This window comes from Microtus pennsylvanicus, chromosome 4, assembly GCF_037038515.1.
Source record: "Microtus pennsylvanicus isolate mMicPen1 chromosome 4, mMicPen1.hap1, whole genome shotgun sequence".
In the NCBI taxonomy this organism is placed as follows: domain Eukaryota; kingdom Metazoa; phylum Chordata; class Mammalia; order Rodentia; family Cricetidae; genus Microtus; species Microtus pennsylvanicus.
The window spans coordinates 58476446-58491887 of record NC_134582.1 but is presented as its reverse complement, the minus strand read 5'-3'; the positions used below and the strand labels follow the sequence as shown (position 1 = coordinate 58491887).

The window sequence follows — 15442 nt, the reverse complement described above, 5'->3', positions numbered from 1 at the left end:
TATTGTGTATCAAGTAGCTGAAAACAGTTAATATCAAGGTAGCCAAATGCGAAGTTCAGTAAGAATTCATAAAAAGAACATTATCCCCACTGCTGAGAAAGCTTTTATAATGTACACTTTGCTCATATTGGCAAAAAGTAATTTACCCTTCAATTTTGCTAGAAAGGGTAAAATATCTATAGTAATATGGTTTTATAAAATTTTAATTAAATAAAATGTAGATTAAAATGTGTATATCAGGCATAGGTATAATTAGTAACTTCAAAAACTGAAATATAACTCCATTTTGAAAATGTATATTCCACAATAAAAGAGTTAATTAAATTTGCTTTTCACATAATTTACAATAAAATAGTATATTTCAATTTTTAATTGCTCAAAAGAATTGGTACTATGAAAATAACATACTTTAATATTTTGTTCAGGAAAATTAAGACATATAAAATAACATAAAAATAATGTATAATTTTTTCTATGTTATTGTAAGATGGAACAGGAAATATGTAGATACATTCATATGACTTAAAATGGAAGAAATTTGAATGATTATACAGATGTTATTATCTCACAGTACATAATTCAAATATCATGACACACTGAATACACATTTCAAATGTGCCTTCCTGTTTATAGGTGTTTGACTGGGAGTATTATACTTTATATATATTTAAAGAAAATAATAAAAGAATTATAGAAACAGGTTTAAACTTAAGAAGTAGACTTGCGAGCCTACGACTAAAACAGAAAAGAGTACATTACGGCTTAAGTACTGACTTGCACTGTGACATGATCTAATCTGTGTTCAGTACCAGACACTACTATTGCACTTGCGTCAACATCAAACACAGCAACAGAACTCAGAACACATGCTTTCTCTCTCTCCTCTCCCACTTACTGCTTTGTAAGTTCTCTTCTGCCCAGCATGTTTCCGAATTTGTTCTCCATTCGGCCCTGTTTCCACGTGCATGGAATAGATGATGTCAAAGAAATCTTCAACCACAGCCACTCGCCTTAAGGATAGCTTCTCATCCACTCCAACGCCATCCTGGAAATGAAACAAGAACAACAACAACAAAGCACATTAGATGGATGAAATTAGTTGCATTTATCAGATGAAGTTGATTAAACCAAAATATTTTGATAAAAGTAACCAAATCATCTCCAAGAAAACTTGGATAATTTGATGGCGATCTTTCTTCTTTCAAAACAAGATTTTTCTATGTAGTCCAGGCTGGCCTCAGTCTCCCAGTCCTGCTGCCTCAGATACCACTACACACAACAGTCCCACAAATCTGTAAACTACCCATACTAAATTATAAAATGTTCATAAAACCATGGTTGCCGGGCAGTGGTGGCGCACGCCTTTAATCCCAGCACTCGGGAGGCAGAGGCAGGCGGATCTCTGGGAGTCGAGGGAAGCCTGGTCTACAAGAGCTAGTTCCAGGACAGGCACCAAAGCTACAGAGAAACCCTGTCTCGAAAAACAAAAAAACATGGTTAATATGAAGTAAATCATATTTACCCACCTCTTCCATCACTTGAGTTCTTAGCCATCAGCATAATTTTTCAAATTATAAATTATATTTTAGGGCCTGGTAATTATTACTGTACTAATACCACTCCAGTGTCTGCTCAATCCATGCAAACTATATTTGAGTTGTTGGGTCATGACTTTTGTATTTAGTAAATAAGAGATAAGGATCAAATGTAGACCTCTACCTCCAAACATCATAACTTAGGATAACAACAGGCATCTCTCTCCAATGGAGACTGAGCGGCAGATGCAGTAGGAATTGGAATGCCACTCTCTAAGGCAGTGGTTCTCAACCTGCAGATCAAGGGCCCTTTGGGGATCAAATGACCCTTTCACAGAGATTGTATATCAGATAACCTGCATATCAGGTTTTTACATTACATGTAATTTACATTAAAATTCATGACAGTAGCAAAATTACAGTAATAAAGTAGCAACAAAAATAGTTTTTTTATTTTATTCTTTTAAAACAATCTTTTTTATTTTACATATCAATACCAGCTCCCTTCCCCCTTCCTTCTGCTACCCCAACTTTCCTCCCACCCACCCTTATTCACTCCTCAGAGAGGGTGAGACCTCCCATGGGGAGTCAACAAAGTCTGTCACATCATTGAGGAAGGACCAAGGCCTGTATCTAGGTATCCCTCCATAGGGAATGGGCTTCAAAAAGTCAGTTCATGCAGTAGGGATAAATACTGGTTCCATTGCCAGTAGCTCCAGAAACTGCCCAAGCCACACAACTGCCATCCACATTCATTCAGAGAATCTAGTTCAGTCCTATGCAGGTTCCCCTACTTTGAGTTCAGAGTCAGTGAACTAGCTTAGGTCAGCTATTTCTGTGGGTTTTCCATCTTAATTTGACCCCTTTGCCCATATTATCACTCCTCTCTCTCTACAACTGGACTCCAGGAGTGCAACCCTGTGCTTAGCTGTGAATCTCTGCATCTGCTCCCATCAGTTACTGGATGAAGGTTCTATGGTGACAATTAAGGTAGTAATCAATCTGATTACAAGGGAAGGGCAGTTTAGGTACCCTCTCTCAATATTATTTAGATTCTTAACTAGGGTCATCCTCGTGGTTTTCTGGGAGTTTCCCTAGTGCCTGGTTTCTTGCTAACCCCATAATGGCTCCCTCTATCAAGATATCTCTACTCAGCACTAAAAAATAATAACATCTTGAAATTTGCAGACAAATGGATGGAACTGGGAAATAAATTTAAAAAAAAAAATCTTGAGTGAGGTAACCCAGACCCAGAAACACAAACACAGTATGTACTCACTCATTAGTGGATATTAGACATAAAGCAAAGATAGCCAGCCTACAATCCACAACCCCAGAGAAGCCAGGAAACAAGGAGGACTCGAAGAGAGACATACATGGATCCCCTTAAGAGGGGGAAATAGACACAATCTCCCGAGTAAATTGGGAAAGATTGGGAGGGTGTAAGGGAGTGGAAAGGAGACAAGAGGAGGGGAAAGAAGAACATGAGGAATTTGGAAGGTTGAGTTGGGAAAGGACAGAAAGGGATAGTAAGAAAATAAAAATAATTTTATGGTTGGGGTCAGCACACCATAAAAATCTGTATTAAAGGGTGACAGCAATAAGGAGGTTGAGAATCACTACTTTAAGGAATACCTAGTGTGTGAAAAATGGATCTCCCAAATAAAACTACATATTGAGCAAAGTGCTTCTGTGTGTCTGAATTCAAGTTTTCACAGCTGTAAAATGGGGACAATAGAAGCTGTTTCACAGGAGTATTGTGAGCACTAAGGGAAATCAGGTATGTAAAGCATGTGACCCAATCTGTTAAGCTATAAACCTTCAACTAATGTTGGCAGCACCTGCCATTTTAATAATCATATTACAATATAATTAAGGTCCTGTAGGGGTGCCAAGGACCACCTTGTTATCTTCTGTTCAGGAGACTCCTTAGAGGAAATATAACTTGACATATAGGGAGGTTTTTATGTTTCAGCAGAGCAATGTCCAACCAAAACTAAAGAGTTGAAATGGATACTAAATCATATTCAATGGGAGGCTTGAGACATTAATAAAAGATTAATATTCCATGAAAAAGTTGATCTATGTGACTGCAGCATAAAATCAATTTCTATTTGCAAAACCGATCTACACCCACATTCACATGCATACACACGCTCGCACACATACATATATGTATATAAACACATGTACATAGTGTTCCTGAAAAATAACCTGGTGTAATGATCTTGCCATTGTTGCTTGAAAACACTGTGAATAGTCTTCCGCAGGGAAAAGCACATCAGATGATTATCCAATAGTCAATGATCAACTCTGATAATATATAATCAATAAGTAACATAATACAGAGTGTATACATACATACAGTTAGGAATTTTTTAAAAAAAGAAGCCATGAATTTCAAAGAAAATAAGTGTGGGTACAATGGAGAATTGGGGGAAAGGAGAAAAAAGGGGGAATGATGTAGTTTAATATCAATTTGTTTTGAGATATTTGATAACATCATGTAAAAATATACCACTATGATCAGTTTAATAAAAAGCTAAAAGCTAAACAATCAATAGCTTGGCAGGAGGTGTAGCAGGTTCTTCTGGTCAGAGACAACTCTGGGAAGAAGAAAAATAGAGTCACCAGCTAGACATACAGGGAGCAAGCATGCAGGAGGAGAGGTAAAAGCCACAAGTCCTGTGGCAACCTACAGATGAACAGAAATGGGTTAATATAAGTTGTAAGAGTGAGTGGAACAAGTCTAAGCTGTAGGCTGAACTTTTATAATTAATAATAAGCCTTCGTGCCATTTTTTTGTGAGCTGGTGGCCTGAAGAAAAATCCATCTTCATCAACTTTTTAGTTAATAATAATGCTATGAAAGGGGAATTACTTAAAGTAAGTTTTAAGCAGTCAAGGACTGAAAAGCAAGATTGTCTTCCAATAGCAACACTAAGAGGCTAAGCTACTGTGAAACAAAAATCAAGTCAACATCTATTTTTCTTACACCTAACTTTTACTTGTGCATTTGCAATTTGCAGTAGGCTTTGTATGTAGCAGAGCCTGGAGCAGCATGCTCATATAATGTCATATATGAGATTTCATAGTTGGTTCAACTATCAGGTCTTTTACCACCACTCAGTTTGAAGTGTTTGTTCCCTCACACATCACGTGTGATGCTGATAATTTTGAGTTTGGCTTCAGATCTTTCTCATCTCTCTTTTTTAAAGTCTAGAGTCACCCCTTCTATATGGGAATCCCCAGAATAGCACCACTATGCCTTGTGACACAAGATTAGTACTTAGCAACCCATTGCCATTGTTCTTGAGTTCTCAGTAGTCCTCATTGTTCGCTATGTTCAGCGAGTCCGGTTTTATCCCAGGCTTTTTCAGACCCAGGCCAGCTGGCCTTGGTGAGTTCCCAATAGAACATCCCCATTGTCTCAGTGTGTGGGTGCACCCCTTGCGGTCCTGAGTTCCTTGCTCATGCTCTCTCCTTCTGCTCCTGATTTGGACCTTGAGATTTCTGTCCTGTGCTCCAATGTGGGTCTCTGTCTCCTTTCATCGCCTGATGAAGGTTAATATTCAGGAGGATGCCTATATGTTTTTCTTTGGGTTCTCCTTATTTAGCTTCTTTAGGATCACTAATTATAGGCTCAATGTCCTTTGTTTATGGCTAGAAACCAAATATGAGTGAGTACATCCCATGCTCCTCCTTTTGGGTCTGGCTTACCTCACTCAGGATAGTGTTTTCTATTTCCAGGGAGCCTAGGCAGTTTGGATGCTCACCTTACTAGACCTGGATGGAAGTGGGAGTTTCTTGGACTTCCCACAGGGCAGGGAACCCTGATTGCTCTTTGGGCTGACGAGGGAGGGGGACTTGATTGTGGGAGGGGGAGGGAATTGGGTGGCAGGGAAGAGACAGAAATCTTTAATAAATAAATTTATAAAAAAAAGGAAAAAAATTACCAAAAGAAACATTAAAAACAAAAGATTAGTACTTAGCATGGACTACACAGAACTCAACAGTGAACTGCCTGGAAAAACACAGCTTAAAGGGCAGTGTGTAAGAAAGAACAACTGGTCCCAGAGGTACCACACTAGCCCGCATTTCCTGTCTTCAGACAACATCCATTCTCCTAAGTGTAAATCTAAATTCTGACTCTGTCCACCAGTAAATTCATCCATGAAACTTTATCTGCTTTTCTCCACATCATAACATTTGTACGGTATCTACTCTTGTTTGTTTGCTGAAGAATCAAATGCACAATTTGTAAAATCTTATGAATGGAGGTAATTTATTTTTTTCAGAGATTCATTTGAAACTTACCCATTTACCTTCATAAGTCTAAAATCATAACCTACTTATCCATTTTATCAAGTATCTGAAGATACTAAATATTGGCAAGCTGTGTTAGTTACTAGAATTATCAAGATATGCATACACATACACATATATGTGCATATATACATGTAAATATTTTTCATATATATATATATATATATATATAACATATAATATATAATTGAAGACTTGATGGTACCCACTGTCTAGTACAGGAAATGGAAATTAAATAATTTCTGGGTGATAAATTTTTGTTACTCTACATACTCTACATAACACTTTGCTTAACAAAACAAAAACTGATTTTTTTTCATAGTACAGGAAGTCAGAAGTCCAAAGTCAAGTGCCAACCAAGTTCCATTCCATCTGGAATCCCTAGAGGAAAACAAATCACTCCTCCTGGGTTTTTGGCTGCTAACCTTCTATGGTTGGGCATTCAAAACACCGCCTTCTCAGCTGGGCGGTGGTGGCACACACCTTTAATCCCAGGAGGCAGAGGCAGGCGGATCTCTGGGAGTTAGAAGCCAGCCTGGTCTACAAGAGCTAGTTCCGGGACAGGCACCAAAGCTACAGAGAAACTCTGTCTCGAAAAAAACAAACAAAAAACAACCAGCCTTCTCTTCCATGTGCCTCTCTTATACCTATCTTTCTTAATAGGGAGATTTATGATAACTTTAAAACCCAGTAAGTAGGAACTGAGGAGATGGCTTGAGAAGACACAAAACCATGTAAAGCCAGGCAGGGTGGTACACCCCTGTAATCTCAGTATTCCTTTGGTGAGATGAAAAACAGAGACAGGGCAATTCCTGTCATGGAGAGGAGAGGTTGACATCAAATTCCACCTCTAGCCAAGGAGTTACTGGTAACTGAGAGCTGTTGAGAGAGGGGGAGTCAGCTTTCTTTAAGAGGGCACTTTCCTAGCACTATAATGAGCACATTACAGTGGATGGTTATACCCCAGGAGCACATAGACAGCTTGAGCACATTACAGTGGATGGTAATACCCCAAAAGCACATAGACAGCTTGAGCACATTATAGTGGATGGTTATAACCCAGGAGCACATAGACAGCTTGAGCATATTATAGTGGATAGTTATACCCCAGAAGCATGTAGACAGCACAAGTTGAAATAGATAGGTTTTACAAAGAAATAAATAGGACAAAAAGCTGTGTGGGAAGTAATGAGAGCACAGTTTTGGGAGGAGCCAGGGGTAGGTGACTAAATATGATTGAAATATATGATGTGAAATTGTCAGATAATTAATACAAATATCAGAGTTGGAAATAACTATGGTGATGATTTTTTTTAAAGATGCTGCTCAAAAAGCAAGTGAACATAAAGATGGAGGGAAGTGTAAATCAGAAGATTACTAAGACACAACTTCACATTCCCTGACTTTTCCAGAACTAGAAGATGTGTTGAGGATTCAGAGACATTAGAACCCTCATACAAACTGACTAAAATGCTAAACTTTACAGTGACTCCAAAGACAATTCGCAGTAACTCAGCATTTATTAAGATAGATTTTCCAGATTACCTAACTGGTCTCCATTAATATATATTCAAGAGGAATGATAAACTAAGTCCATTCAATATTTGCACAAATATCAATAACAGCATTTATTTGCTTTTTCTGAGGTATTTTATTATAGCAACATAAAATAATTAGTATATTATAAATTTATTGCAAAAATGTTGAGTAAAAATATTGCAGAGAATACTAATAACTTACACTTTCTTTGTGAAGTGATAGTTATAGCCAGTCAACAACTGATAAACAGCTGTACTCCCTAGATCATCCAAGGCTTTGTATCTTTGTATCTCAAGTTCCTCGGGTTAGTTGTGTGTACTTTCTTCTCCTTTGTTAATTTTCTCTAACGCAAAAATCTCTCTCATACTTACTCACTTTGGCTGTGTATCTCTTCTCTTTGTCTCACTCTCCTCTACAGCCCATGGCTGAACCTTCATGATATACATTTGGTCATCAGGAAGCGTTTATTTTGTTTTTCTTTTATTAATGATAGTTTTTATTTATAGTATATCTGGATCACAGTATCCTCCCTACCCACTCCTGTCTGTATCCATTCCCCTTTTATCTCTCTTTAGAAAAAATAGGTTTCTAAGGAATTAATGTACTACATAATATAATTATAGCACAAAAATAAACACTTAAAAATAGACAAACAGCAACACCAAAAACCAGAAGGAAAAGAGCCCAAGTAAAAGCACAGGAAACAGACTACAAACTAAGAGACCCACTTATTATCACACTTAAAATCACATAAAACACAAAACAAAAAGTCATAATATATACACAAATGGCTTGTAGAGTTAAAGATGGAGAGAGAAAAAAATTAAAATAAAAAGACAAAATTTAAGAAAATAAAAAGCCCTGACATAATATCTTGTCACCAAATGAAGCTTCCAGTACCTTCAATGGGTTACACCTAATAGACAAGTTGGTCAAAGGGTTCCCATGTTACTCAGGCTGTTACCAAGACTATATGTTGTTTTTTACAAATTGACAGGGAGCATCCATGAAGATAACACCTTCACAACTACTTAAAAATGGAGAAGTCAAGCTGGTGCCTACATACAGCCTTCATGCCTATGGGCTAGTGTGTGTGGTGCCTGAAGATATTCTGCATGCTACCAACACAGCTACTAACTTTTCAATATACCATGGAGACTGACTGTAAGATATGCTAGGGCAATGGTGGAACAAAGCTTGTGGGAGTAAACAATCAATATTTGAATTGACTTAATACCTACTTCTTGAGATGGAACCCATACTGAATGTGGCTGGGTAACCAAGAATCTGAAACTAGATAGCACAGGAGTTTAGAGTAAAGCCAAATATTGCTGTTCTACTAAACGATTTTCACAATAAATGACTCTTAATGATATTCGGCTATACTCAGTGATTAATGTCTTGCTGAGCCATCATCAAAGAAGATTCCTCCTGCAGCAGGTAGGAAAAATACAAAAACCCACAGTCAAACAATAAGCAGAAAGTTAAAGACCTTGGAATACTCAGTCCTAAATGGGATATCTCCATCAAATCTCTGTCCTCACAGATCAGGAAACCCTGCAGAAGAGGAGGTAGAAAGGGCATATGGGCAGAAGGGATGGAGGACTCCAAGGAAGCAAGGCTGTCTAAACACAAGAATACAGACACATGTATCGACTCACAGAGACTCTACTGCATGCACAGGGGCTGCGTGGGTCTGAACCAGATTGGACCATAGGTCTGAGAGGAGAAATGGACACATACCCCCATCCCTAATCCAGAGCTATTTTCAATTGATAACAACTTGCAAATGAAAATTTAGCTTTTTCTGAGGGAGTTTCACTGGGGAAACAAACTAGGCTGCATATCCAGCAGATGGTGGCCAATAGAAAATGAACTCAACATCACATTTTGAAGTTTCTTGCCTCATAAAACCAGCACCTTTAATATCTAAATGTAGAATTCTAAAGTTCTTTGAAATAAAAGGTATGTGCATGTGGCATTACCATATAAGTGAATAGTCTTCTGTCAAACAAAGGATGAAGCATTGGTCGTGATAAGCCATGAATGAGCGTGGGAGATACTGAATAAGAGAAAAGAGACACAGAAGACCATGTATTGTATGGTTCAGTTCAAATGAAGGACCAGACATAGAAACATTGAGGCAAACATAAATTTGACCAATTTAACTCTAGAAAAAGAGAATAAAGATTTAATACTAATGTTTAATGTCTTTTAAGAAGAATAAAATTATTCTAAATTTTGATAAGAGTGATTGTTGTATAACCCTCTGAACTTATTGAAAACACCGAATTTTACCTTTAAATGATGACTAATATGGTATATGAATTATTTTCAACTGCACTGTTAAAATACAGTATCTAATAATTTGGGATGTTGAGCACAAGGCTATGTGGGAAGAAAGTAAGATGAGGGGAATGAGATATTACATAGATCAGAGGAAAAGAACTTGTCTCATGTACACGAGGCCCTGTGCTTTATCCCCAACATTACGAAATGAGAAAACTCAAATAATATACAATCAAACTGTCCACCTAAATGCTAATGTTGAATGGTGTTGCTGAGTGGCTCAGACTAAACTATAACAGAATCAGATGTGGGGTGGACCACAAGACAATGGTCTCATAAAACAAGTACCCGAGTGTATAAGATTATAAACTTTACTGGACCAAGAAGTGGGTGGCTTATAACTTTACATAATAATAAAATATATTTTCATGATAAATTCTACGTAGGAGACTAATTCTCACAGGATGTTTTCATGGACTTCTACGTTTAGCTGACCTATGGCTTTGGTTGGTTTATGGAGATGACAAATAAAATTTTATCTAAATCACCCCTATTTTCTCAATACTTTTTTATATTAATATGGTGTTTGATTAACTGTTATATATTTTCTCACCCATGTACAGATTTTGATCATCAAACTGAAAATTCAAACTCTATGCTATGCAAATGGATAAAAGAATAAGTCAAAGTTTATGGGTTTTCTAGTTTTTGTGATGAACATTTCCACCATAGCTGTTTCAAACTGCCACAATGTAATCACTGAACACAGAACTGGGAGGACACAATAACAAGGTTATATTAAGTGGTGTTTTAATCCTGACATTACATACTAGAATAACCTTTAAAAAGTATAGAAATAACTATACTATGAAAAAGTTTGGAATTGACAAATTCTGAGTATGTTTTATTGTAGTTTAAGTTACTTAACAGTTCAGTTAATTTAATTTTTGGTAATGGTCACATTTCTAAAACTACTGATTTTTTTTTAATTATTATTAACTTTCGAGGTTTCAAAGGCTAGGCCATTGTAGCAGTGTTTTGTATCAATTAAAATGAGTGAATGGCATATTTACTGAATTTGGTGACTTTATGGAATAAATTCTAAACTGAAGGTATGCAAAGAGAATAAGAATTCAGGAAACTAATTCCTGAAGCATGACACTTCAAGTCCTATGAAAATCTTTGCTATTATTGAAAAACTTGATATCTAAGCCAATTTAAGAAAGCCAAGCAAATATGTGAGTAGAGTCTATGACACAAGTCTCTGCTTAATTTCACGCTCCTTTCCCACATCTACTTCACTGAGTATAATTAACTAAGGCCTATATGTCATGATGTAGGAGTCAGAGGATGAAAATATTTACAACCCTCCTCTCCTCAGTTAAGCTGTTATCTGACAGGTGTCCTGACTGGTAAAACATCACTGCAATCATATAGTAGCTGTTGTTGTTGACAATTATAGTGGAATATTTAGATTCAAAAGCAGAAGCAAGAGCTTCGAATGTAGAAACAGCTATAGCAATTATATAATGAAAGAATAGGGCTAGATAAAGATAGATAGATGATAGATAGATAGATAGATAGATAGATAGATAGATAGATAGATAGATAGATATCTAATGGGATAAAAACACAAATATAATGTCTCAGCTTTCAAAACAAATCAAATAACTCAAAAAAAAAACCACCAGCAAACAATCCAATCTTTGAAGTCACCTTTGAGATTCTGTTTATAGTGAAAGGTATCATTTATTCAAGTAGAATAAGCAAATATTAAAGTGAACATGACAAGCTCCAAACTGCCCTTTTTTGCCATAAAGATTTTGTCATTTGACCTACAAGGCTTCAGTTCACAAAATATCTATTAAAAAAAAGCATCTAGCTGACTAAGTGATTTATAAGACAGTTTCAGCATTTGAGTTTTATGTATTGATCAGTACAGCTATTCACTAATTTCATGTAAAACTATATGCTTATAAATCAAACTGTGAATTTGAATATGCACTATTATTTCCCTTAGCTCCTTCCATGTGTATATGCGGTGCACTTTTTCTTAGCTCCTTCCATGTGTTGAAGCTACTGGCAATATTTTTTAAAGAGAAACAAATACAGAACGGGCATAATTTTAAACAGATGATATTTCAGGGAAAGAAAAGCAGGTCAAGATAAAAACTACATAAAGAGAAAAGAGAGGTTTCTTTAGTTTCTTTAATCTACCAAAAAACAAAGTCAGTCAAAAGCAACTCTATGCAAAATTTATTAACTTTTTGTTAGCTATTCATTTGCAAAGATACAGAAAAAATCCCATTTATTCGAAAATTGACAATTTACCCATGAAAACAGCGCTGCATTCCAAGTTTATGTTTCATCAATGAGGAGATAATTACAATTATTTACATGGAATATTCACTCTCTTTTCAGCACAAACAAAAGGCCATGTTACCAGGAGGTCCAGGCTTGCCAGCAGAGGGAACAGTAGAAAACAGCTTCACCAAGGGCTCAGCCTATCAGACACAGTCTTACACCACAGTTCTCAATGCTCCCTGAAGCATGCTGTTTTTGCCCTCCCTTGAAGCATTGGGTTTTACTTGAGTATCAGTTGAATTTTGCCTGGAATTTAAGAAGCACTCAACAATTCTTAATTCCTTTATTTAGATAATATGACATTTTTAAATATCTGAGATTGTCATATAAAGATGTAGAGTGTTGAAGATATAATGAAGAAAACAAACACAGGCATCAAAAATATAATACAAAAGCTAAAGCTTTGAATAGCGGACTTCAAGACTCACAGAAAAACCTGTTTATTGTAATCAAGCCAGTCTGACATTGGCAAAAAAAATAGAGCCAAAGATCAATAGTGTGAAGTAGAGGATCCATAGTACATGTATATATGCATCCTCCAAAAATTAACTGAAACCGCATCATAGGTAAAACTAAAACAATATATGAAAAGCTACAGATGATTGTGAGCATGAATAAAACACTTTGGATATTGCATCAAAGGCAAGATCCATGAAAGAACTATGCAACAAGCTAGATTTCCCTAGCAAGTAAGGGAATGCAAATCAAAAGAACTTTCAGATTTTATCTTACTCCAGTCAGACAGAACAACCAACAACAAATGCTGGAGGAAGTTAAGAAAAGAGGGGAGTTTGGAAAAAGTAACCCTCATTCACTATTGACTGAATTACAAACTTGTGAAGCTACTATGAGAATTAGTGTGAAAAACTACCAAAAAATTAAAAATAAATCTATCATAAGACCAAGGTGTACTGCTCCTTGGCACATGGCCAAAGGTTTCCACATCTTACACCACGAGTATTGGCTCATCCATGTTCTTTGCTGTTCTAGTCACAATGCTAGGAAATAAACCAACCCAAATATTCTACAACCAATGAATAGATAATAAATATACTATATACACACTATGGGATACTATTCAACTATAAAGAAAATGAAATTATGAATTTTCAGGTAAATGGACAGAAATAGAAACATCATAATCAGTGAGGTGTAACCCAGATCCAGAAAGTCAAATGTTGCATGTTTTATCTCATGGGGGCTTTTAGGTGGAACTCTTCACATATGAACACAAAGTCTGTAGTAACTATAGAAATCAGAAAAATAAAACGGGACAATTTACAGGGTGGGGGTTGGGGAGCAATAGAGAGGAAAATGGCAGGAAAGAGGAAGAAGGGCAGATCTGCAGGGAAGGGGAGGGAGGTAAATACAGAATCAGGTGGGAGGAGAGTAAAGGGAAGTAGCAACATCCAAGCGATCTGATGGGAAAATGGAAAATGAAAAGGGGGCTTTTTAGGGAAAAGAGATGGAAAAACACAGAAGGAGGAAGGTAGATAAATCCAAGGAGTTCTGAAAAGCCACAAGGAATCATATATCTGTTTATCAAAGCTGTACTACATGTATTTCCATATATAAATATATAATATATTATATATTAATATAGTTTTAGAGATTTACTTAACTACTACCACAACAAAATACCAGACATGAGAATCACTCTTTTGTCTTGTTGGCCAGCGCTGTCTAAGAGATTCCCAAAGCAGTCAGCCTATTGTTGCTGCCCTTGGTTAACCCCAGAGGTGCAAGGTAACTTCCTAATGCTGAAGACACCCACACACTTCATAAATGGGACCCAGAGATCCCTGAGCTACAACTGATAAGAACCTCCCCTTGCTGAGGACTAGCTTTCATAGTACCAAAGTCGTTATGCAAGGTTCCATAGGAAGGAGACAACCAACAGTTCTACCCACTTATGATTCCTATGAACCAGATCAATGACCATCATGCCATGAGAGCCCCAAGGGTGCAATAGTGGCATGCTTACCTTGGCAGTAACCTACAAGTCTCTAATTGTACTTACAACCTATTCAACAAGAGGAATTCCATGTCTGGCACAGAAAATATGCCACACTATGCCTTGCTAGTGAAGTCACAGTTAATGAAGGAGAATCTAAAGCCATTAGTTTACTTAACCATCATTATTCCTAAGAACAACCTATACACACATTGGCCCTTCTACCCAGAGACACATTTAGTCTACACCCATCATCAAGGAAACGTTTCTATGCAACATATGGAGACCATTACAGAAAATACAACTGAACAAAAAGTTATCTCAGTCCCAATGGATTAATCTAAAATACACTCCTGAACCTAAGGCTCAGGAAATGTTTCAGAAGAAGGGACAGAAAGAGACTAGGAGTCAGAAGATCATGAAGTTGGCTGTGAAATGGTGTCTCCTAGCAACATCAGAAGCTACACCCTAGTGTCTCATCATTATGACCACTGAAATGTGAGCTTTACAGGGATGATGCCAAAGAACATTCCAGACTGGACAGAGAAAAGCTTAAGGGGCCTGAGCCATACACAAAGAGTTGAAGGCAGCTAGGAGAGAGAAAAGTGGCTTTCCCCAGGGAAGAGTTCACTAACAGACTGTCCATTAACAAATGGTCAGCCCTGAAAGCAAACGTACAAATGTCATATGGGCTGAACAAGTTATTTTTAGGGATATAATATGTATATGCATTGTTATTGTGAAAAACCAAGGCAATGAGTTTGAAGGAGAATGATGACAGGTATATGGAAGGGTTTGGAGGAAAGAAAGGGAAAGAAGAAATGTAATTAATTCATAAGTAATAAATAAATAAATGTTACAAAGAAACTCTACAAAAATCATTTTCTAAAAATGAATCACAGACTGTAGTGTATGTGTATATGAACAAAAAATATTAACAATGTTAAAGAAAATTGTTATTCACAATATACAAAGAGACCACAAACCTTAACAAAAAGAAAAGCAGACTGGCCCATCTAAGCTCCAGCAGCCAGTTAACAGCCAGCTAACAGCACCAATTGGAAGAAGTAAGTGACTGATCTCCCAGCTAAACTGCCACAATTGCTAGACCCTAAGCCCCAGGTCACATTCTGTGCTTTTCCCCCTCCCATCTCAGCTCCAGCAGCCAGCTAGCAAGCAGGTAAGAGTAATGCTGACAGGCTGCTACACCTTGCCCACCCATTGGGCACTGTAACCTACAAGACCACTCTGGTGCCCAAACCCACTGAACTCTTCAACCTCCCCCTGGCCAAACATATCCCACAAGATAAGCAGTCCCTAGAGATACAAGCACCACCTGCACAGATTAGGAAAGAAATGATGCTATAAGAACACATTAAACAACACAAACTACAGAAAACCTACAAACTCATGAAACTAAACAATTCTCATCTGAA

At 37.0% G+C, this 15442-nt stretch overlaps 1 protein-coding gene across 7 annotated transcripts in view; it reads right to left on the bottom strand.

Annotated features, from left to right (window-relative positions):
• Window positions 1-15442, bottom strand: part of Nol4 (nucleolar protein 4) — a 345140-nt gene that overhangs the window by 247718 nt on the left and 81980 nt on the right. For 6 of the 7 annotated variants that reach the window (XM_075969224.1, XM_075969225.1, XM_075969227.1 and 3 more), the window contains exon 2: window positions 896-1045. In XM_075969224.1, coding sequence (XP_075825339.1) covers window positions 896-1045 — 150 coding nt within the window. Of the gene's footprint in view, window positions 1-895; window positions 1046-15442 lie in introns of those variants that run through there. The other variant, XM_075969228.1, reaches the window with a different exon arrangement.